The sequence below is a fragment of the Ptychodera flava genome, chromosome 6 (genome assembly GCF_041260155.1).
Source record: "Ptychodera flava strain L36383 chromosome 6, AS_Pfla_20210202, whole genome shotgun sequence".
In the NCBI taxonomy this organism is placed as follows: Eukaryota; Metazoa; Hemichordata; class Enteropneusta; family Ptychoderidae; genus Ptychodera; species Ptychodera flava.
Window position 1 is genome coordinate 1,549,830 of NC_091933.1, and position 25,497 is coordinate 1,575,326.

General features: G+C 37.9%; 1 protein-coding gene across 1 annotated transcript in view; it reads right to left on the reverse strand.

The window, feature by feature from the left end:
* Window positions 1–1,373: 1,373 nt before the first annotated feature.
* The window catches only part of LOC139134557 (phosphatidylinositol-3,5-bisphosphate 3-phosphatase MTMR14-like), a 30,195-nt gene continuing 6,071 nt past the window's right edge, over window positions 1,374–25,497 (reverse strand). The window contains exons 5-20 of the mRNA XM_070701445.1: window positions 22,177–22,252; window positions 21,436–21,505; window positions 20,406–20,522; window positions 19,623–19,767; window positions 18,724–18,801; window positions 16,391–16,454; window positions 15,997–16,085; window positions 15,338–15,414; window positions 14,846–14,882; window positions 13,906–13,979; window positions 12,624–12,676; window positions 12,200–12,347; window positions 11,512–11,663; window positions 11,054–11,091; window positions 4,887–5,015; window positions 1,374–4,249 (exon numbers count right to left, since the gene is read on the reverse strand). Coding sequence (XP_070557546.1) covers window positions 11,576–11,663; window positions 12,200–12,347; window positions 12,624–12,676; window positions 13,906–13,979; window positions 14,846–14,882; window positions 15,338–15,414; window positions 15,997–16,085; window positions 16,391–16,454; window positions 18,724–18,801; window positions 19,623–19,767; window positions 20,406–20,522; window positions 21,436–21,505; window positions 22,177–22,252 — 1,116 coding nt within the window. The 3' untranslated portion in view covers window positions 1,374–4,249; window positions 4,887–5,015; window positions 11,054–11,091; window positions 11,512–11,575. The remainder of the gene's footprint in view (window positions 4,250–4,886; window positions 5,016–11,053; window positions 11,092–11,511; window positions 11,664–12,199; window positions 12,348–12,623; window positions 12,677–13,905; window positions 13,980–14,845; window positions 14,883–15,337; window positions 15,415–15,996; window positions 16,086–16,390; window positions 16,455–18,723; window positions 18,802–19,622; window positions 19,768–20,405; window positions 20,523–21,435; window positions 21,506–22,176; window positions 22,253–25,497) is intronic.

The following is a 25,497-nucleotide window of genomic DNA, read 5'->3' on the forward strand; positions in this document are numbered from 1 at the left end:
TTCTTTGTAGACTCCTCGTGATACCTCGCTAGGTGCCGGATTGCCACCATAATCTCTTATATTTTGAACAATCAAGCTTGCTACGTCCTCACTGAAGGATTTGCCCCTATGATATTCGCGACCGTTGTTATTGATGTTCATTGTCGGAGTGCAGACTTACAGAGTGTCTACAGTGCAGTGTTGTCATCGATTTGAATTGTGCAGGCGAGACATTTTAGTAGAACGTTATCTCAATCCTAACAGTGGGGTGCCGTTAGTGAACCTTACATTTATTACACCGATCACCACTTTGTTTCGTTTATACAAACAGAATATTTGCTTGCACCAGACAGGCTTAATCAACACTAAAGTGGCCACGGGTGTACATAGCGGCCGCTGTGTGATATGCATAGACGCATGCCGCGCGCGGCATACTGTGGCAGAGGACAAAATGTAGTCATCGGAGGCGGCTAATATTTGACATGTAAAAACTGATGTTTATGTGGTATTGGTTAAAAATATAATACAACCGATTTAGAATAATGAAAACGACAAAAACTAAGGAGAAGTTTTTAAAAACTTACCTGAGGTAAAGGCATAATGCTGTATGTAAAGTCTTTGCAGTGGGAAGTAAATTAATTGCGTCGTTTGAACTTATTGTAGAATCCCTAGAATATCGTCAATCAGCACAACAACAAATCTTCGGGGGATTTCAAGTCAAAATTAGAACGATTGTAAAACTTCGGGATGTGAAAAATATGCTCGGGAAATGACATGTTTTTATCGATATCTCGCGATCCGCGCGCAGTCGCCAAGTCAAATATCGACCGTTGGCATTAAAAAAATGTGTTTTAAAAATGTTACAAAGTGGGAGTGCCTCTTTAATAGAAGAGGCTCTGCCATGTAAACTGAAATATGCAACTCAGATTCAAGTGACCTTTTGTTCCAAGACTCTCCAGACTTCAACCATGTTTTAATCCATACTTTCTCCTCACTAGACTTGCTTCATGAGTAAACTGCAATATTATCCAGATTTGAAATTTTTAATGATATGATGTTTGACAATGGGCCATAAATCACACAGATCCAGTCTTAACCCTTTGAGCGCTGTAATTTTCTCACGCCAAAAGTTTTAGTGCAAAATTTCACCAATTTTTATGAATTTTTCAGTAATTTTTGGACCAAATGAACATCACATTTCATTGGCTACAGTTTTTTCTCAAAATTTAGACAAAAATCTGAGAAAAATTGACTGGGGTATTATATTAAGGGGACAAAAATAGACTTTGGCACTCAAGGGGTTACACCAAGTCTAGCTACAGTAATTAATCTGTCACAAATATTTTTTTAAACGGACAAACATATTAAAATCAAAACAATCAATCTTCAACATATTTCAACCAAGTATAATAGAATTTTATTGACACTGTAAAAATTGTTCTTACACTTTTGGTATAGATAAGAGTATAATGGAGTTATGAACAAATATCTTGCTTTCTACTTATTGACATCATTGATAACATCCTAATGGACAAATCTCTATATGGTTTGTCTTGACAGTGTAAAAGGAATATGACTCATGGACAATGGACTAATACTCTGACATAGCAGTATGGTCATATCTTTTATTATTGATGTTGGGTATTTTGTATGATTTTCAAATATGCAAATAACACATATGATATAGAATGGGTTAATCCCGGGATTCAAGTAGACCATGGTACAGACAATACCATATGCAAACACGCTCACAGCAGTATGTGTATTTCTGTAAGTGTTGTACATTTGGGTTTGTTTGTACTGCCATCATGTGATTTCTTGGGCATACTGAGTCTGCGGAACACAGTGTGTCCTTTCTTTTCTAGAGTAGAACTATTAGGTGTGTCAAAGAGTTCACCTTTTTACTATACATCTAATGTAAATCACACTTGTAGAATTCACCTGTAGAGAGAAGAACTCAAACCCTGTGTGATCCTTTCACTTCTGTAAACAAAGTCACTATCAGATAGCGTTGGTTTGGTTTTCTTCCATAGGTGATTTCTTTCACTGTGCAAACTGAAACAGCTCAGAAAACTCTGTTCTTTTCCTAAATCAATGATTTATCACATTTTACATATTGTACTTTGAAAGCAATTTCTGGCATGTATAACTCCAAAGTATTCAATTGCCAGGCTCCAAGTAGACGGTGACTCAATCATATAATGGTATCAAGCAGAATAACATGCAAAATAGTGTAAATTACTGTGTGTGTGTGTTCACATCTGATCATGGGTACTATATTGGGTTCGGGTATACAATGCATATCATATGCTCCCATAATGGTTGCTTTTGACGCAACCCTGCATGAGCTCTACCTAAGAGCACAGCTGTACATCTACATATAATTAATGGGGGAAGATTCAATTATTTAGTTTTTGGCCATAATTGGAACAAATCTGAATATGAACATCTCAACCAAACTACCAATTACATTTCAAGCTAGTGGATGAGTCATTTCTAAATACATGTACATGATTTTTTGATGTACTAAACATTCCTGGGGCCTGAAAAACTAATTTTTAATCAATACCATAAAGCAATTTCGGCAAGAGATTTTCGTTCCTCAACTTTTTGACCATTTTCATTCTTCGAAAAAATCCTTATTCTTTATCGTAACCGGTACAATGCATCAAAATCCAAAATAAGTTTGTAACGACAGCAATTTTCAAACTTTTGCAGAGGACAAATATATATACATACATACAGACAGTGGATGCAGAATGATTCTAAGGACTCCCAATGTTACATTTAATACAAAAAATCGAGCTGACAGCTTCTTCATTGGAAAAAAATATGACAGACTCATGTCAAATCATCTTAATACCTTCAAGATATTTCCTACATAACAATAATTTTTTTTTGTAATTGCTCTGAACAGGGTAGCATAAAAAATGTGGAAAAGTGAAAGTTATATGTGAACAATAAAAGTAACTGTGGATATCTTACAAGTTTTCTACAGACAGGTAATTGACAATTCATAACAGGCTTCAGACAAAATCTCTGTCAACTTATATTTATAACAAATGTTTTCAAATATCCATACATATGTTTTCATGACATTTACATTGGTAAGAGCTCCTCATTAACTCTTGCAAAATCTCATCTTTTCGACTTGAGAAACATTTCTGTTCTTTACTATAGGGTGGGCAGGGATTGGGTAGGGGACACAACCGCTCATCAATGTTGTTTTTTAATTCTGCAATAATGGTCAGTCTTTGCCTAGTTTTTACTGTAAAGAAATTGTGAAAACAACTTGGTTGTCTTTGAAAAATAAATCAAACAGCCTACTCTGGATCAAAGTAACTGACCAGTCTTTTGTTTCAGTTAGAAATATTTTGAAAGTTGACTTATTCTTGCTAAGTAAGAATATCTTTGAAGAATGGTTTGAGATTCAATTTTTTATTCTGTAAATATTTTCATTATCTGGCGTAGATGTGGTCTGAATTTATTGTAACATAAGGGAAGGGCAATTTTCAAGAAAACCAACTATCCAAACTTAAACACGGACTTTGGCAGCAATTTGGTACTCATGTGTTAACTTGGTTTTCTTATTTCAATCTTTTCATGAAAATCCCATACATTTTTTATTAAGATTTGTAAAAGTACATGATTTCAATTTTCAGCAATACTCAGGCTTGTCTTTTCTAACAAATGTACATGCTACAAGAGTTTTTAAGTGCTTGCAAAGCTGTGATAAAATTGTGTAACAGAAATGAAACTAGACCACAATGAACTTTGATATCAACTCTGTATCAACATGCCAAATTTGTACTGGTCAGCACACAAGTAGAGAAAAGAATTGCCAAATTTGTACTGGTCAGCACACATGTAGAGAGGATTGCTAATATGTACTGGTCAGCACACAAGTAGAGAGAAGGATTGCTAAGTTTCTGCTGAGTACTGGTAGACAGAAAATTTAATATCATTTTATTTCAAATTTCTGGAAGCTTCTTGGCTTTGTAAAAAGTAATCCCATGAAATACTGTAAATAAACATAGGCATTAACCTCAAACTCAAAATATTGTTCCACTTTCTTGATAAATGACACAATATGACTATTCTTGTTTAAAACAGTTTACTCTTGATTCCCTTAAGATTGTCAACTAGATATCCAAACATTCCAGCATCTGATCCGTATCCATTCTTGTAGGTAACAATCTTCCCATATTCTTCAATAAATGCTGTTCTAACATCACTCAATTTTTGGTGTCGTGTGGATTCTTCTGAAGTACTGTTCAATATGACAGAGAAAAGAGAAAAAAACAGATAGTTTTTATCAGCAATTTGTGATCTGCCTTGGATTACCTTAGATGTCAGTCAATACAGTTGCTGAAAGTCATCACTGATAAAAAAATATTGCATACAAGGGTCAAATACAATCTTAAAGACTTTCTCAATTCAAATGGTTCTACCATTTCTGTCACGAGGTTCTTTCACAAATCTGATAATACCTTCAGTTTTGAAAAATACTCTGTAATTCAACAAGTGCCAATGGTGTGTCCATGCAGTTTTGGTATACTTTGGAATGCTTGCTGAGACTCACACTTACAGCTATAAGTATACTTTTGCTAAATAAAGAATTGTTATATCAACTGTTGGGTTGACTTTGTGTGTGAAACAAATACCCTATTAAAACATTATCTTGACTTTCAAATGCCCAGAAATATCATAGAGCCAGTTCCTGAAACTAAGTGGAATTTGAATGTTTCTTGTCACAAAACATAAAACTGATCAACACTTGAATTTGAAAGACAGCACATCAATGTGCAAAACGTGACCTTTGACTTGACAAAATACCACTGACAAATTGCTGGTACTTCAGATATGTCAGTTTGCCAGGATATTTTATGATTGGATATACAACTTACTTTGAAGAGGAATGATTGAGAGTAGATCCAGCATATGCACTACTATTACTACCATTACTGGAGTCCGTTGTACAACTACAGGATGATGTGAAGTCTTTACAACTTTCTGTCTTGGAAATTATCTGCCAGCTAAACAAAATAAAAACACAATCATGTACTACTAATTCAAATTTTCCATTGACAAGCCTACCCTGGTCTGTGTAGTGTTTGACAGAATTACCTGCAATACTTCAAGGGGAAAAATACCTTTTAAGTATTCTGTTGTTTAAGCAATACTATTATGACAGACATGGTCCAATGTGTCACAGTTCTTCACTTTCATTTGACAATAACACCTCACCTCTGCTCTTTCCTGTGAAGTGGATGTGACATAGAGACCTATGTGAAGACACTTGAGATTACCAGATACCCTACGCACTCGGAGATGAGTCGCTGATCCCAATACTTTGATATAAATGCATTACAATAGCCACGTCTTGAAGGAAACCAGATTAATGCTGTGGCAAAAGATTGTTGTTCTATGTTACTTTGGTAGCGTGAATTTTGATCAAAGTGTGACACCTAGACAACTGGTCGTTAGGATCAGGGTTTCACCTTTTATACGTTGGTGTTTGGGTAATTCCCAGCTAGGTGGTCTTTTAACTCTAATGAAGCAGTCTGAATGCTATCTCCCTCTAATGTCGGTACATTAAAATGACCAAAATATGTTCAAGGTGTGAAATTCCTTTCATAATAAAGGTATGGCTTTGAATAAGTCTCTACGTCACTTGCTACTGTTAGATGACTTGAGAGAAGATCAGAAAGGGATCGATGCTACTTCTCACCAGACAGTACTGACTATTGTGTCTAGCTACATCATTGCTGAGTCACAGTGCACGTGTGTATTAAACTTGACCTCATTTGACATTTAGTAGATTTGTCAATCCTCTCCCGATTGTGGTAATTGTGAATACATAGAATATTTAACATTTGACCACATTAACCACATCCACACCATGATAGTAATGACAGACAGCGATTTACAGGACGGTTTGCTAGCAGCATATGATAACATTTTGCCACGTCCTCACTCTCTGAATTACACTGTACCATCAGAACTTTCAAATTTAAGCTGTCAGTCACAATCACTTGATTGAGTCAGAATTGATACCACTACTATCATACTCAGGCTTGTACATAAAGCCGACAACACGATTACTGTTCGATAAAATTCTCCATGTTACGCGAAGGAAAGACAAGGTATTGCAGGCTTCAAGTACTGTCCCAAACTCTGGCAAACTTTTCATGAACCTTGAAAACTTCCACCTAGTTGCAGACTAGTGCCAGGCACTAGGCTTCTATCTCATTTCTATCAGTCTCCCTCAACAACAGCCTGCCATCGCTCAACCAGCAAGTGAAAGTAAATCAAGACGATGGATTTTGCATTCATTTCTTGTGCAGATTCTATTTTTCAACAAAGATTTTCTAACTTTCCCCATCAATACTTCCTACCATGACAGGGTATGGACAGCCTTGACAGGACAGTTGGACTGTCAAGGTTTGAATATCGTGCCGGTCAGTGGGAAAGTAAGTCAGACTGTCAAGATCTGCCACTGTGCCTGTAAGTTAGCAGGTAAGACTGTCAAGTTTCGGCCACTGTGCCAGTAAGTTGGCAGGTAAGTCAAACTGTCAAGATCTGCCACTGTGCCAGTAAGTTGGCAGGTAAGTCAGACTGTCAGGATTCGGCCACTGTGCCAGTAAGTTGGCAGGTAAGTCAGACTGTCAAGATTCGGCCACTATGCCAGTAAGTTGGCAGGTAAGTCAGACTGTCAAGATTTGGCAACTGTGCCAGAAGTTAGCAGGTAAGTCAGACTGTCAAGATTCGGCTACTGTGCCAGAAGTTAGCAGGTAAGTCAGACTGTCAAGATTTCGGCCACTGTGCCAGTAAGTTGGCAGGTAAGTCAGACTGTCAAGTTTCGGCCACTGTGCCAGTAAGTTGGCAGGTAAGTCAAACTGTCAAGATCTGCCACTGTGCCAGTAAGTTGGCAGGTAAGTCAGACTGTCAAGATTTGGCCACTGTGCCAGTAAGTTGGCAGGTAAGTCAGACTGTCAAGATTTGGCCACTGTGCCAGTAAGTTGGCAGGTAAGTCAGACTGTCAAGATTCGGCCACTGTGCCAGTAAGTTGGCAGGTAAGTCAGACTGTCAAGATTTGGCCACTGTGCCAGTAAGTTGGCAGGTAAGTCAGACTGTCAAGATTTGGCCACTGTGCCAGTAAGTTGGCAGGTAAGTCAGACTGTCAAGATTCGGCCACCTGTGCCAGTAAGTTGGCAGGTAAGTCAGACTGTCAAGATTCGGCCACTGTGCCAGTAAGTTGGCAGGTAAGTCAGACTGTCAAGATTCGGCCACTGTGCCAGTAAGTTGGCAGGTAAGTCAGACTGTCAAGATTCGGCCACTGTGCCAGTAAGTTGGCAGGTAAGTCAGACTGTCAAGATTCGGCCACTGTGCCAGTAAGTTGGCAGGTAAGTCAGACTGTCAAGATTCGGCCACTGTGCCAGTAAGTTGGCAGGTAAGTCAGACTGTCAAGATTCGGCCACTGTGCCAGTAAGTTGGCAGGTAAGTCAGACTGTCAAGATTCGGCCACTGTGCCAGTAAGTTGGCAGGTAAGTCAGACTGTCAAGATTCGGCAACTGTGCCAGTAAGTTGGCAGGTAAGTCAGACTGTCAAGATTCGGCCACTGTGCCAGTAAGTTGGCAGGTAAGTCAGACTGTCAAGATTCGGCCACTGTGCCAGTAAGTTGGCAGGTAAGTCAGACTGTCAAGATTTGGCAACTGTGCCAGAAGTTAGCAGGTAAGTCAGACTGTCAAGATTCGGCTACTGTGCCAGTAAGTTGGCAGGTAAGTCAGACTGTCAAGATTCGGCCACTGTGCCAGTAAGTTGGCAGGTAAGTCAGACTGTCAAGATTTGGCACCTGTGCCAGTAAGTTGGCAGGTAAGTCAGACTGTCAAGATTCGGCCACTGTGCCAGTAAGTTGGCAGGTAAGTCAGACTGTCAAGATTCGGCCACTGTGCCAGTAAGTTGGCAGGTAAGCCAGACTGTCAAGATTCGGCCACTGTGCCAGTAAGTTGGGAGGTAAGTCAGACTGTCAAGATTTGGCCACTGTGCCAGTAAGTTGGCAGGTAAGTCAGACTGTCAAGATTCGGCCACTGTGCCAGTAAGTTGGCAGGTAAGTCAGACTGTCAAGATTCGGCCACTGTGCCAGTAAGTTGGCAGGTAAGTCAGACTGTCAAGATTTGGCCACTGTGCCAGTAAGTTGGCAGGTAAGTCAGACTGTCAAGATTTGGCACCTGTGCCAGTAAGTTGGCAGGTAAGTCAGACTGTCAAGATTTGGCACCTGTGCCAGTAAGTTGGCAGGTAAGTCAGACTGTCAAGATTCGGCCACTGTGCCAGTAAGTTGGCAGGTAAGTCAGACTGTCAAGATTCGGCCACTGTGCCAGTAAGTTGGCAGGTAAGTCAGACTGTCAAGATTTGGCACCTGTGCCAGTAAGTTGGCAGGTAAGTCAGACTGTCAAGATTCGGCCACTGTGCCAGTAAGTTGGCAGGTAAGTCAGACTGTCAAGATTTGGCACCTGTGCCAGTAAGTTGGCAGGTAAGTCAGACTGTCAAGATTCGGCTACTGTGCCAGTAAGTTGGCAGGTAAGTCAGACTGTCAAGATTCGGCACTGTGCCAGTAAGTTGGCAGGTAAGTCAAACTGTCAAGATCTGCCACTGTGCCAGTAAGTTGGCAGGTAAGTCAGACTGTCAAGATTCGGCCACTGTGCCAGTAAGTTGGCAGGTAAGTCAGACTGTCAAGATTTGGCACCTGTGCCAGTAAGTTGGCAGGTAAGTCAGACTGTCAAGATTTGGCCACTGTGCCAGTAAGTTGGCAGGTAAGTCAGACTGTCAAGATTCGGCCACTGTGCCAGTAAGTTGGCAGGTAAGTCAGACTGTCAAGATTTGGCACCTGTGCCAGTAAGTTGGCAGGTAAGTCAGACTGTCAAGATTCTGCACTGTGCCAGTAGATAGTCAGACTGTCAGATTGACCAGTAAGTTGCAGGTAAGTCAGACTGTCAAGATTGGCCACTGTGCCAGTAAGTTGGCAGGTAAGTCAGACTGTCAAGATTTGGCACCTGTGCCAGTAAGTTGGCAGGTAAGTCAGACTGTCAAGATTCGGCCACTGTGCCAGTAAGTTGGCAGGTAAGTCAGACTGTCAAGATTTGGCCACTGTGCCAGTAAGTTGGCAGGTAAGTCAGACTGTCAAGATTCGGCCACTGTGCCAGTAAGTTGGCAGGTAAGTCAGACTGTCAAGATTCGGCCACTGTGCCAGTAAGTTGGCAGGTAAGTCAGACTGTCAAGATTCGGCCACTGTGCCAGTAAGTTGGCAGGTAAGTCAGACTGTCAAGATTCGGCCACTGTGCCAGTAAAGTGCGAGGTAAGTCAGACTGTCAAGATTCGGCCACTGTGCCAGTAAGTTGGCAGGTAAGTCAGACTGTCAAGATTCGCACTGTGCCAGTAAAGTGCCAGGTATGTCAGACTGTCAAGATTCGGCCACTGTGCCAGTAAGTTGGCAGGTAAGTCAGACTGTCAAGATTCGGCCACTGTGCCAGTAAGTTGGCAGGTAAGTCAGACTGTCAAGATTCGGCCACTGTGCCAGTAAGTTGGCAGGTAAGTCAGACTGTCAAGATTCGGCCACTGTGCCAGTAAGTTGGCAGGTAAGTCAGACTGTCAAGATTTGGCACCTGTGCCAGTAAGTTGGCAGGTAAGTCAGACTGTCAAGATTCGGCTACTGTGCCAGTAAGTTGGCAGGTAAGTCAGACTGTCAAGATTCGGCCACTGTGCCAGTAAGTTGGCAGGTAAGTCAGACTGTCAAGATTTGGCACCTGTGCCAGTAAGTTGGCAGGTAAGTCAGACTGTCAAGATTCGGCTACTGTGCCAGTAAGTTGGCAGGTAAGTCAGACTGTCAAGATTTGGCACCTGTGCCAGTAAGTTAGCAGGTAAGTCAGACTGTCAAGATTCGGCCACTGTGCCAGTAAGTTGGCAGGTAAGTCAGACTGTCAAGATTTGGCACCTGTGCCAGTAAGTTGGCAGGTAAGTCAGACTGTCAAGATTTGGCACCTGTGCCAGTAAGTTGGCAGGTAAGCCAGACTGTCAAGATTCGGCCACTGTGCCAGTAAGTTGGCAGGTAAGTCAGACTGTCAAATTCGGCTACTGTGCCAGTAAAGTGGCAGGTAAGTCAGACTGTCAAGATTTGGCTACTGTGCCAGTAAGTTGGCAGGTAAGTCAGACTGTCAAGATTCGGCCACTGTGCCAGTAAGTTGGCAGGTAAGCCAGACTGTCAAGATTCGGCCACTGTGCCAGTAAGTTGGCAGGTAAGTCAGACTGTCAAGATTCAGCTACTGTGCCAGTAAAGTGGCAGGTAAGTCAGACTGTCAAGATTCGGCTACTGTGCCAGTAAGTTGGCAGGTAAGTCAGACTGTCAAGATTCGGCCACTGTGCCAGTCAGTTGGCAGGTAAGTCAGACTGTCAAGATTTGGCAACTGTGCCAGAAGTTGGTTACAGCTAGATTGTCAAGAATCAACCACTGTGCCATTCCATTCTTAAGTTTGGCCACTGTGTGGACTAGTCAGTTGGACTGTCAAGATTCTGCCACTACAGCTGTGTATGGAAAGGTCTGTTGAACTTGCATTATTCTGCTACTTTGCAATTCCGTGGCCCAGTCAGTTGGACTGTACAGATTTGACTACTTTGTCAGTGTGTGAACACGTCAGTTGGATTGTCAAGATCATGCTAGAGCATGGATATATTAGTTCGACTGTCAAGATTCTACTACTGTGACAGTGTGTACATAGGTCAGTTGTAGTGTCAAGATTCAACCACTCTGCCATAGTGCGGACTGGTCAGTCAGACTATCACGATTCCACTGCCATGTCAGTGTGTGGACTAGCCAGTCAGACTGTCAAGATTCGGCCACTGTGTCAGTGTGAACATTTGTCAGTCAGATTATCAAGAAGAACTCAGTAACAAGTAACTGTCCATTTGATAAGCAGTCATGTATGCCTTATGAAAACATGGCTAAACAGTAACCTATAGAGGTGTCTATTTGAAAAGCAGCATAATTATATCTGCCAGATAGAATGAAACTTTGTCTTACCTTCCACAATCCGATGACGCTGCAGATTTACTGTTCGTCTGATCATAAAAAAAGAAAGAGATAACACATTTATCAAATACCATACACAAAAAATTTTGTTCAAGGTTTGTTGAAATAATGACCTGTGACTAGTTTTCATGTCTTTCTACCTGTCTTCCTGCTATTGTAATCTGAATCTTCACAATCTGTCCCACAGATCTTTCAGTAGGTAAAAATAATGTCAACTTTCAATATTTTACTTAGGTGTAAAGTGTCTATTCAATATGAAAGATTTAAGAAGGAGAAAGTAATCAATTATTTGTATCAAACACCTATATACCATGCGGGATTAAAATGCACTTGTGTCAAACTATGCATCAATGATATAAAAACATAAGTTGTGTCCAAAGACCTTGATGTGTACCATGTTGTTCATCCTGACAGTGAAGAATAAAGAACTGTACATGATTGTTACTTACTGCATCTGTTGAGCATTTCCTTGGTGACTTTGGGACAGCCATTGGACTTGTTCCAAGCCGAGCATCAGCATTTTAATTCTGGGACATTACCATTGGAGTTGTTGTATGGTTTGTAGATAATTGTTGTTGTGCTGGAACTACTTGCAGAAAAACTGCAAAAATGTAATGAATTATATAAGTAAGTCAGCAGTTGAAGATAGGTTACCATTAGTGATGATTGAGATAGATATCAGTTTAACTTTACACTGTCAATTGATCACATGGATACAAAGGTAGCTTATTTGTCAGAAATTATTTCTCCCTGACGGCTCTACGATGTCCCTTTGTGGATACAATTCTATACTTTACCAATAAGTATGAGTAAAGTAATAGATAAAGTATATTGTGTGGAGCTTTGTAACTGTGAATTCCACTGTTAGTTGTGAAGACCTTTGACCCTTCATGGACATTCAGAAACCATGAATCTTTCAATCCAAATATTATCACTATCTTGTTCCTGCAAAATTTTGAAATTCTTCTCTCATGTTTATCATTAGTTTGTCGCAATAATAGGCAAAACAATAAGAATTTCTGCAGTGGCTACTTAAAGCTGGTACTAGATCAAAGACTAAAACATTAATAGTATTCTCATTTAAATGTTATGAATGCATTCAACCTTGGTGAAAAGTGTTCAAAAAGAGAGACTGACCCACTCAAATTTTGCTGGTCATCATCATCTGACCTCTCTACGACATTGAACACAATTGGTGAACTGTTACTGCTAACACTTGTGATACTTGATGCACTGTTTAGGCTTGTTGTACTGTCACAGCGCTGACGGTTAAGGTCATCAGTATCTGGGGAAAGACAAGTATTAAACAAATCAAAGTAAGATTCTGTGGCCAAAATGAAAGTTCATAACATGCAAAACTAAATAATTGTTAATTCAACTGTTCTCCCCAAGCTGTCATAATTATTATCTCATACAAGATACATTCCATAATAGAAGGCTTAACATGGACTCATCATCTGAAACTGTCAACAAATCACCATTTCCAATTTTATCCAAGAGCACCAAAATACACAGCATTAAGTTTCCTTACTTTTCACCATGAATAGATAGATTTACTTACCAAGCAGCACCATTTGATCAAACTGTGCATCAGAGTCATATCTGCCCATACATCTACAATGAAAACATTGACACTAAAATACATGGAGGTGTACAATTTATCACATTTATCTGACACAGCTGATCTGTCCACAAAACATGGCCATGTATGTACATGTTGAGACCAGGGCTCTATTTATTCTAATGTAACTTTATCATTTTGTATTGTGAGGATAAATGATTTGTTTTTACACTACTAACTCAATATGCAGAATGGGTGCATTGATTTTTAAGTTGCATAGGTAGAGCTGTACATGTGTGAAACTTAAAATTCCATAGCAGACACGTGAATTTTAACATGAGGCCCTTTTGGACTTTGTCACATTCTCAGACACCTGTCATATGGTTCAGATAAAGGTGAACCTTGCTGTTATATGTGGAGAAGGTCAAAGGTCACCTTTAAAGTTTGTTACCCTACTGTGCATCTGGCAGGTATTTATTTACCTAACTGCACTAACTGAGAAGTCTAACTGTGCTACAAAATACATGCATATCTACAGTAACAATTGTTTTTGCCTAACTATGCTTAAACTTGACTAACAATGGATAAAATATTATTCAACTATAGCTCTAAAGACATGTATCACAAAAACAGAACAATTTTGATTCCATTATAGCTCAACGAACACACATACTAAACATAAAATCAATAAAATGAATGGTTTTTAGGCAAGTTCCAGTAGTAAAGATAATATTTTTATAAGACGATATACAGTTGACAAAGTCAGGACAAAAGGTTCCAGGTGTAATGTAACTAAAGATACTACATCGTTGATTACATCATACAGAACAGAGTATTGAAGCTTGCAAACCTAAATTAGACAGCTACATACAATAGGTATGGTCATAACTTTACTATTAGTATTAATTTTAAAGCTGATGGAAGAAACATATCTGTTGACATTCTCCTTTTGATGTGAGACCAATCCAAATGAGGAAAGACAGTCTACTACTATGATTGAATGACTTACAACTACCGGTATATCACAATGGAAGGAAACATGTAAGCAGTTACACTGATCTATGAAAACAGCCAGAAATTCATTTGTCTTTGCTTCAAATACTTACTTGAGGAATTGGTCACAGATAAGCTTGAAATCTATCATACATATAGCCTGTTAACCTCTGTGCGAGGCAATTTGATGACACTGGTGTGTGAGTCTCTACAAAAAGTTCCAGGTAATTGCCATTTTTATGCATTAAGTAGTTACTGAAAGACTGGATGGTTAGGTTTCTTACTTTACCTGTGATTTTGATGATTGACAGAAAATTCATCTGAAGCTATATCTTTCAGAAAATTGAAGCAGAAGAAGAAAATCTAGAAAAAAATGAAAGAGATGACAAGATAAGTAATTCTTGGCTATGTATCCTGTCTGTCATGGACAACCATTATTTCATATATCTTGATCACAAATTTCTCTTGTAAGGAGTGAAAGCTCAGGAGAACAATATTTAAGAGTGAGTCAATTATTTCATGTCTCAACTGAACCATGCATTATTGTGCACCTATGTATACCACAGTTCCTCCACAGGGACCATGTGTATACAAATATACAAATATGTCTGTACACACAGATGCTGCATGATAGACAATGGACACTACCGTATCTTCTCTGACTAATTCATGTTACAATATGTGCACAGTGAACAAAAGTTAAAGTCTGAAGATGTAGTTTAACCTGTTCACCCCCAACTCACTGTAAACAGGTCCAAACAGTACCATTGATAACAATGAGTTTGGGCAAAACCATTGTGGTGAAAGGGTTGACCAAATTTACATAATAATGGTACTCAATGGCAACAATGCATTTTCATGAATTTTCCAAGATCCTGTTCAGTGCATTGTGGATTCTGAAACATATCAACATGAAGTATCAGATACGGTACAAAAGGTACAAATTAATTGCCCAAACTCATTGTTATCAATGGTGAATGTTTGGACCTGTTTACAGGGAATGGGGTCAATAGGTTTAACTTCAAACACATCAAATAGGCATCGATGATATTTACATATCACTGTCTCTGTGATTTTAGATGAATTCAAATTATATTTGAATAACATGGCAATGTGGGTAAAATAAGGCTGATCATTCAGACAAATAAAACACTCTTCTGATGACATAGACTGCATTGCATATCTTTACAGACAGTTACTGGTAGATTACAGACATGCATGATTCTCACCTCTTCTCCCTTAGCAAGCCTGTCTCCTAAATTGTGGCTGTTGAAAAATATGACATGATGTAGAGGATTTCTATTAGGTTATGTTTATGTCATAATTTGGATAAATCTGAATCACATCTAGGTGTACCATGTCATTCAGCTTTCCACTGAATCACGTATTCTCATTGTATGAATACAAGTGATATAAACAGAACCATTGGAAATAATAACATGATCATTGCTTTCACTGCATACGTTTGTCCTATGCAACAAATTTTGCAGTTTTGAGGAATTTTTTCTTTGTAATTATTTTCACAATTTACAATTTCAAAGATACTGCATATCAGTACAGGCATCTAACATGGCTGACTATCCTTACATAATCTGAAATGGAGACTAAGACTGTACAGTATCACTAATGGCTCCATATACAAACAGAGACCACAGAAATCATGATCTCCACTTTGACTTTGTTCAAGGGAGGCTAACAATAACGTCAAAGAGAAAACTTACCCAAACAATAGCCAATCATAGGCTATGGTTAGGTAGAGTATTTCCACAGCTGATAGAGACTGATGGATCTTGCCATCCTAGTCAGAGAAAAGATGTAAATACTAAATATCAAAGCCACACGTCATCTATTGCGTTTGATAATAATAAAATGATACTGCAGAGTTGTGAGTGTATCATGTGATTGTTATGAATTGAAACACAATGGTACTGAAACCTGCATGTACCAATAGTTAACATGAATCAAACAATGGTATAGTGTTTTTGAAATGGGCTGATGCAATGGCATTTACCACAGCTGATAAATATAACTATGATGTAAAAACATATTTGCTGAAGGTGTTCACTATATATCCTGAAGCATCAGATTTTTTCAACAGATACTTATCCTTGGTATGTTTAATGTAAATCCTTACACTGTACACAAGCATGACTCCGTAGGGGTCATAGAAAGACAGATCTAAATTGCTAATCATCTACATTGGTACAGAAATACAGAAAATTATTGTACCATATCCTGAACTGTCCTTAGAGTGTTAATAGGATGGCTAGCACAACTTCTTTGCGTGAAGGCAAGCAACAGCCATATAAAAAATTTCATGTACATATTTATGTCTTGATGTAAGTCCCCCAAAACAAAACAAAACATAAGATGTGCTTACAGCCCAGAGACTGAGTCTTAAGAGAGACACAAACAGTGGAGTTCTGTCCCAGCCTGATATACAATGAACCAAAAGACCAGATGAGTCCCCTGTTGGGAGATAAAACATAGACATGATGAAAATCATACAATATCAAAGCTGAAATACTGGTACATGTCTGTGGTCAACTCATAGGGTCATTCTGGTGTTCAATACATCAGTGCATTTCAACTTATGTGATACTATCATTGCCTGAAGGTAAAATCTTCATTTAAGGTGTTCAAGGTAATATATGAAGTTTATGTTCACCAAATCAGCTTCCAATGTTGTTTGCTTCTAGAATAACACTGCTGGAAAGTATATTTACTGTTTATTTTCACATTCTTGATAATAAAATTGACATTCAATCTCTTACCTCCTTTCAAAATGTGCAAGAGTAATTTCAAATAACTTTGTGTGATTGTGATCAAGTCCCAGCTCTGAAAACAAAGACACTTTCCAGTGAGATGATAAATGGTACCAAATGATGAAATGGAGATGGAATGTGGCATTTTGTCTGTCTAGGAATTTTTCATCATAACCATATAAGCTAATTAGAGATACCGGTATCATATGACTGAGTTTTCATCCTCTGATATTATCTATGGTTCACAGACTGAGACACACACATACACATACATCAAATATCATGATGATATGAATTGACTGAAAAGATAGAGATATCCATGTACACATTGAAACAATTCTATAGGGACTGGTCAGTTTCTTCGGCCCGGGGATGGGGGGTGGGGTGGGGGGGGGTGTCAGTGGACTCATGGGGGATCACCCTGTTTTTGACTTTTGTGGTAGGGGGGTCACCATGTTTTTGAAATGCCCAATAGGGGGGGGTCAGTGTGTTTTTTAATTTCGACATGGCTCATACCTGCAAAAAATGCATTGTGCCAGCCTCAAATTTCATCATTCAGTTGCATTTTTTGGCGCGCCCTTCAAGTGCATAGCTTTAATAATAATAAGACATTTTTCAGAGCCCCGCCCTAGTGCAAAACTTTAATATATCAGACACACATATATATCTGACATACTTGTATGTTTAAAAATTTTCAGCGCGCCCTTCAGGCGCATTTCTTTAACATATCAAACAACATTTTTCAGCATGCCCTTCAGCTGCATGACTTTCATATATCAGACATGTGTATATTAGAGATATCTGGATGTTTAATATTTTTCAGCGCGCCCTTCGGGCGCAGTAAATTAATATATCAGAGATATTATATCAGATATATCTTGATGTCTGTAAATTGAAAGTCTGTTTTACAAAGTGTACTGATCATTATGTAATGATCTGCAGTTCATATGAAAAGCATGACAAGTTCCTGATACTTTTGTTTTCTCTATGAGAATTCAGTATTAGAAAGCAACATATTTCACAATAACATTTTTCTTACAACAGTTCTGGACATCTGCTTATTCATGAAAAGAGTGGAGTACATTCACAGCTCATTCAAAATACTGTACACTTTTAAGTTCCTATCTTACAACTGACATGACAAAAATTTCATTAAAACACAGAATGACTGAATGTTATATATATATATATATATATATATATATATATATATATATATATATATATATATATATATATATATATATATATATATATATATATATATATATATATATATATATATATATATACTCTCTGTACCCAACCAACCGTCTGTGCCCAAGTTCATTGATTGCCATAAAGCCATTATGGTGATAACCGGGGGGCACATTGTATACATTTTGTGTGTGTGGTGGTGGGTGTGTGTGTGTGTGTGTGTGTGTGTGTGTTGTGTGTGTGTATATATATATATATATATATATATATAGATATATAGATAGATAGATAGATATACACACACACATATCATATATATATATATATTATATATATATATATATATATATATATATATATATATATATATATTATATATATATATATACACACACTCTGAATTATTCACTGAAATTTTCAATTTATATTCCACCTTTTGTTTTAGCTTTGTCGGGCACGGGGGGGGGGGGGGGGTGTCACCCTGTTTTCGAAAGCTGGAATAAGGGGGGTCAGCCTGTTTTCGAAAGTTGGAATAGGGGGGGTCCGCCACTTTTTGAGGTCGGCAAAAAATAATCCACCCCCCCCCCCCCCCCCAGGCCGAAGAAACTGACCAGTCCCTAAAGGAGGGGCGTAACTTTAGATCCCATTGTATAGCACTGTTGGATGTGTGAATGGCAAGCATATTGCCACAGTTACTCTACACATTGCATAGTTGCACAGACTGTCACAACATCACAAGGCTGAATAATCATCCCTTACACTATCTTTGACAGGGCACACACACCAACACATTCATACAGAGGCAGATGACAATCTTCTTTAAAGAATTACCAATATTTTCTTATCTTAATGTCTTAATGACAAAAATTATTCAACTATCCCAGTAAAAAGTTTGCAATTTGTACACACAACAGAGCTATACACCAGTATTTGACATGAGTTTTGTGATAGGTGGTAAACTGGGAATCTTCCCCTATGTATTTAGGTATATCAATAATAGTCATATTATGGAACTATGGGATACTAGAAATATTATCGTAATTTCAAAACCATGTACGTGTACCTATGTTCTCAAATCTGTGTAATATGACTCTTTGGAATTTCTTTAGAGATTTAACGATGTTATTTTCTTTGATGTTACTTACTCTGTACTTGGTCCAGTCTATGCCTAGTTTCTCCATCTGACATCTTTGAGGTATCAACAACTCTGCATCCACAAAGGCCTGTAAATGGACAACATGTACATATAAACCTTGCCACCTCATTATAGTATACAGAGATTGACATTCACAGCCTGTAACAATGGATTTCAGACATACAGTGATATACATTATACAGTGATTCTAAGTATTAATATCTGTATCGGGACATATATTATATATATATATTTTTGACTGTGTCTTCCTACATAGATATCTTTTGTTACATTTTAATTGTACAGATAGTGTCTCTTTCTTTGGTCTCAACATTCCTTGTCTGAGTGCCACATGAAAGGACCTAATTTATATGCCTCATAATAGAGTTGATTTTACAAAAAGAGGATTCATTGGTCACATTTCCAACATTTAATTCACTTAATAGTAATATAGCTTTTGTAATGCACTACAATTTTACAAAACAAATATCTTTGCGGTCTTGTCCATGCCACTTTATTCTGTTTTAAATTTCTTGTATGCAGTTTCTTTATTTTCAATTTTGTCTTTCATCTGATTTTATATTTCATATTGACTTGTCTGTAAGTGGCTGCCAGCTGGCGTTGTTGACACATAAAGTAAATAAATAAAGTAAATTTCAAAATTAAAGACTGGAGAAATTGTTTCTGTACAACACACAAGCTGACTTGAACTTTGGAGTTACCCCTATCTTGTACATCAGTTATAAATTTCATAAAATGTCTTATACACCATGCCAAGAAAGTGCTTTACTGAAGGCCAATATCTTCACAAGCATATGACGATTGTCGATATATGGCCTTTAGATTCACCTAACACATTATCGGCTGTAAACGTACAAGTATATGTGTATCACCTTGCAGATGACCTACCTGCTCCCAATCAAACATAAGTCCTTCACCAACATATGAATTGTCTTTATAATCACGAAAAAATTCACATCCAGGGTAAGGCAGAGACATCAAACAGAATTCACTGTAACGATGCTCTTTGTCAGCTTTTTCTGATGATGTAACACTGTGTTGAAAAATAAAATATAGTTCAAAACACGTTCAGAATGAAACATTTTTGATGACTTTCTACTAATGAAAAGACACTCTAGATCCTTTGATGTGCAAATCAACAACTCACAAGACATATTTCAAGAGACACAAAGACACATAAATTTAAGTTGCAAATATACAAGCTCAATTCTTGGTATGATCCAGAGGTGACCACTCTCTGTAAATGGGTGTACAGGTCATGGTTACAAGATGGAGAAACTCAAGACAGCCTTGTCCAGAATATAAAATCATGACACTTGACCTCTTGATGACTGATGTACCTGAATTTTGGCATTTGTTCAGCCTCGTTTGTTATACATTTTCCTGTCAGGAATACAGTAGTAGGAGAGATCATGCATGCAACTTTGGCAAAGTAACCATTCTAAAACAATGAACACAGGTTGTATCAGTGTGTCTCTTGTGGTACCACTTAACTACAAAATATTAATAATGCAGACAATACGACCAGTAAAATATTACAAGTATAATATTGAAAGAGAGGAAAACTAGTTATGGTATATCTACAATGCCAATTTTTGTCATGCTGCCTTACACGAAGCCTGCATCTAATTTGTCACGTGTAAAGTATGATTATAGTTAATATGCACTTACTTCATTCCGAATTTGACCTTTTTGTGCTCTACCATTAAATCACATATGTAACCAACTGACATGGTTTTCAACAGCTTGATGTCTTGACCTCTTATCTTGTCAAACAACTGCCAATCACTAAAATAAAAGCAAAAACATCATTAAAGAAGTCATTTTCAATGACACAGTCCCCATCAAATATAAATTTTGTCAATGTACTACGGTGAAAGTGTGGAAATGTGTTTGTAAATGCACTTTCAAGTCACAAGTCCAGTGGTGGGTGATAGTTACAAGTGTGTGTACACACTCTGTCAGGATACAAGCGTTGAAATATGCTGAAACTGCCTTGTGCTCATATGAGTAGATGAGATTTGGTTAGCAGTGAGACTACAGTGGACTCGAAGTTGTATAAATAGGGGATCGAAAATAACCTTGGAATTGTTTTCTTGTGCAAATTTTAATACAGATCAATACCAATTATGACTATGTTACACTAATAACATGTTTTATGTTGCTATGGGTCATTTAAGGTTGCCAGAAGCAAAAATTATGAAAATTGTAATAGGTTGTCTTTATATGTCTTTATATTTAATTTGGAAATTATTCTGGGCATATCTAAATAGAGACAGGGGATTTAACAACTCAAAATGATACGCTGACAGTCATATTGTCATATTGGACTGTAGCATGATGTGCATTTACTCAAACTTGTATTCTTGTACATGTACCTTTCAGATCATTTCCACCTGTCTCACAGTTTAAAGTGATAAAAATATATGACATGTGTATGTATCTAAAATTAGCTCTGAAGCTTTTATGACATGATAGCGGGTAATGTATGAGAACACAATCATGAGAATGTTCATTCCCTTATAACAAAAATTTCCTTAGCATAGCAGCTATATAACTCTTTCAAGGCTGCAAGGTGTATAGATTTGGATACTTACATTTACCTTTAATAAGTCTGATTTTAAAGTATAGTTTCATGTATTATTCTATCATCTAATGGTAAAATTTTAAGCAATAAATACAATGAGATATAAAATCTTACCCGCTAGATGAATGTGACTGATTGACATCATTGTCTTGATCCATTTCATCTGGAGGTAAACCATTGCCACCTGCAACATTAGTGGGACAAAACTTGTGTCAGATGCATTCTGTAATTTCTGCTAATTTCAGGTTCAAGTTTAACTTATCATTGGAATGTTATGTATACCAAGATGTTTATGGATGTTTCTTAACCTACTTTGAATGCATAACCAGTGTTGTTAGGTGTGTAATGTTTGTTAGCTATCCTTGTGCAGTTTAACATTGACGGTATCATCAATCCTTTGACAGTCACAATAGGTACGCTTCAAGATTTAAGTATATGTGTCTGGAAATTTTAGAAACAATGCTCACATTGTTACTTTTGTTTCAGAACTATCAAATATTCATATCCACAAGTTATATCTGATTTTATTCAGTTATAACTGAATTTGCACAAAGGGAAAACTGGTATACAACAGTACTGAAGAATGAAATGGAAAGTTAGCCTTCAAAAACAGCTGTCAGTGAAGAGTATAATGTTCAATAGTACATGAAAGTCTCAATACAGCATGATTCCCTTTGGCAGAAATACCCGAGATGATAATCTTGTATTTTTAAGCTGGATGAAAATGTACACTGAGAGACTACAAACTAATTTATTGGTCAAAAAGCTAGTTACTTAAAGATTTTGGAATACAAAAGTACACAATGGTAAAAGTATGCTCAGTATTCAATAGGATTTATACAACAATCAATTTACCTGTGAAAAAATAATCAAAGCCAGATCTGCCATATATTTCAGGACCAGATGACAATGTAGCTGATCTACAGACATGCTATAGAAAAAATAAACACGGCATTGTCAATGACATGCTTAGTGCTGGGTATCTCAAGATATAGTTGAACAGCCAAGGGAAATTCACTGGCACATTATCATATTTCGTGACAATGCTTGAATGAATCAAGATAAAATGGCTACCTGTCTGCCGCATTGCATCCTGATGAAATAAACTGACATGCATATGTACATCATGGTACAATATTGCCTTGGTACAAAGTTGAAAGAGAATTGATTTTGATCTGCCTGACTGAAGTCCAGGGAATCACGAGTATACATGGATATTATGGAAAGAAAGGACCTAATCTGTAAGTCCCCTTGGACTATCCCTGGTTGAGACTAACAAAAATTGACATAGAAAATGCCTTAATAGTAATCAGTGTTGGAAGCAGAAACAAGTAATTCATTTAGAATGAATTCATGTTTCTGTTTCCAATACTTTAAATACAAACATTTACTTACATCAGAAACAATAAGAATCTCTGTTCAGAGGGTGGACATTTCAAGAGAGCGTCTAAAGTGCCTGGCAACAATGATATGTTGCTCATAAATGTTATGTAGGTCATTCCCCCCACACTCATCATGACCTGAGTTCAATTAGTCTAGAACATTCTCAAGGTCACTGCCCTTGATGACCTCACAACCTTGAATTCAATTAGTCATGTTTGGAATGTTCTGGAAAGTTGATTAGTTGTGTAAGGAGATAATTTTAGAACAGTAATTAGCATGTCAATAAAAGTTCTAGATTGTTCTTATATGCCTTTATAAAAGGGACGTGCACAGCTTCCAGTCAGACTTTTGGGATCGTGTCTCTTGTGTGTTACTAAACTCCAGCAGTAGTCATTCTCAAGACTTTTCAAGACCTTCACTGCCAACGCTGGATTTATACTGTGGACTTTGTGCAGCTTCAAGCCTGCAAGGACTGTTCATTCATCCAACTGACTGTTACAACTCTGAGACTGGAGCTTTGCCGTCCCAGCTGAGATAAGTAGTCTGTACACTTTTAAAGCTTGTACTCTATCCCTGACTTAGCAATTAGTTTTATTTTCGTAATAAATTTTGTTTAAACGTTAACTGCTGAGTTCACCCTTTTGTTCGTTTGCTCTGCACGTAACAAATTGGGGGCTTGTCCGGGAATTCGAATATTTTGAGCCGTTTGACAACATTTTGCCTGCCTTTTCAAAACTACTGTATACTGTGAACTCAGCAAAATTCAATCATGGCGGAATTCAAGCCAGACGAATTTATGGATGACCTTGATCAGGACGCATTTGATTCCTCAAAAAAGACAACCTCATTGCACTGGCAATTTCCTTAAAGTAGATGTCAAAAGATCTATGCGCAAGCGGGAAATACAGTACCACATTGCAAAACATTTAGTTAATTTAGGCCAATTTGAGGAATCCACCTTGAAAGATTATGAGCCCGAGTCTACCTTTGAACTAAGAAAATTAGAATTAGAAATGCAGACAAATTTGGAGATCAAGAAACTAGAATTACAAATGGAAAAAGAGAGACAGGCATTAGAAAAAGAAAAAATACAAATGCAATTGCAAATGGAAGAAAGACAGAGAGAGAAAGATAGGCAGGAAAGATTAGAAATGGAAGAAAGACAGAAAGAGAGGGAATTGGAAATGAAAGAAAAAGAATTACAAATGGAAGAAAGACAAAGGGAGAAAGAAAGAGAGGAAAAAGAAAAGGAAAGAGAATTAGCAGAACACCGACTGCAGTTAGAAATAAAACGTTTAGAGCTTGGACAGTCAGGAAAATTCTTCCCTTCAGACAAGTTTGACATCACTAAGCATTTCAGGTTAGTTCCCCTTTCCAAGAAAAGGATGTTGATAAATATTTCCTTCATTTTGAGAAAATTGCTCAGAGTCTGAATTGGCCTAAGGAGTCCTGGTCTATGCTTTTGCAGAGTGCTTTGGTGGGTAAAGCCAGAGAAATTTACATTCAACTGTCAGTAGAGCAGGCTTCAGATTATGATTCTGTGAAGGAATTAATTCTCAAGGGCTATGAGTTGGTGCCTGAAGCTTACCGTCAGAAATTTAGGGATTGTGAGAAGGTGAAGGATCAAACTTATGTTGAATTTGCTCGAACAAAAGAACAACTGTTTGACCGTTGGTGCTCTTCTGAAAAGGTCAGTCAGAATTATGACAAATTACGACAGCTCGTTTTGATTGAGGAATTTAAAAGGTGCATCCGGAGTGACATCAAGACGTTTATCAATGAACAAAAGGCAGATACATTAGAGGTTGCTGCACGTTTGGCCGATGATTATTCATTGACCCACAAGTCTTCATTTCTCAGCAAACCATCCCAGTCCTTTTCATACAGAAACAATGCAGGTAAATTTAACTCCTCCTTTTCGTCCAAGAATATTTCAAAGGACAGTAGAAAATCAAATGACAACAGTTCACACAGTTCAAGTAACACTCCCACATCATCAGATCCCAAGTCTCAATCTCCTTCTGACAAACAGTTTGGTACACTTTCTTGTAATTATTGTAAGAAAGACGGCCATTTAATGTCAGATTGTTTCAAATTGAAAAGAAAACGTGAAGGTCAAAGTGGTCAAAGTGGATCTAAGCCCACCGGCTTTATTTCTTCATCAACTCATTAGAGTCTAATAATGTGTGCAACACATTTTCTGAGGTTAAACCCTCTTATCCCCAATTAATGAGGTCAAAGTCAATTCTTCACAAGATAGCATTATGGGTATTTTCGAGCCATTTATTCATATGGTTTTATATCACTTTCTAGTGATTTCTCTTCTGCTACCCCTGTCAAAATTTTAAGAGATACCGGGGCTTCCAGTCTCTTTTGCTGGCAGATACCCTGCCGTTTTCTGAAAAGTCATTTTCAGGTTCTAAAGTTCTTATTAAGGGGGTAGATTGTAATGACTACATTCCTGTTCTCTCCATAATGTCTATTTGTCTTCCGACTTTGTTTCTGGACCTGTGACTTTAGGTATTAGGCCTTTTTTGCCTTTTGAAGATATTCACCTTCTTCTTGGAAACGACCTTGCTGGGGACAAGGTCATTACTAATCCACTTGTGACTGATAATCCTAGTTTAGATCAGAATCCAGAGCCAATAGAGAAGAAATCCCGGCCTTTTCCTTCATGTGCCATTACTCGAGCCATGTCAAAGAAAACTTCCGAGAATCAAAATACTCTCAAAAATAATGTCACAGATGTTGACTTAAATGACACCTTTCTCAGTCAGGTGTTTGACACGGATC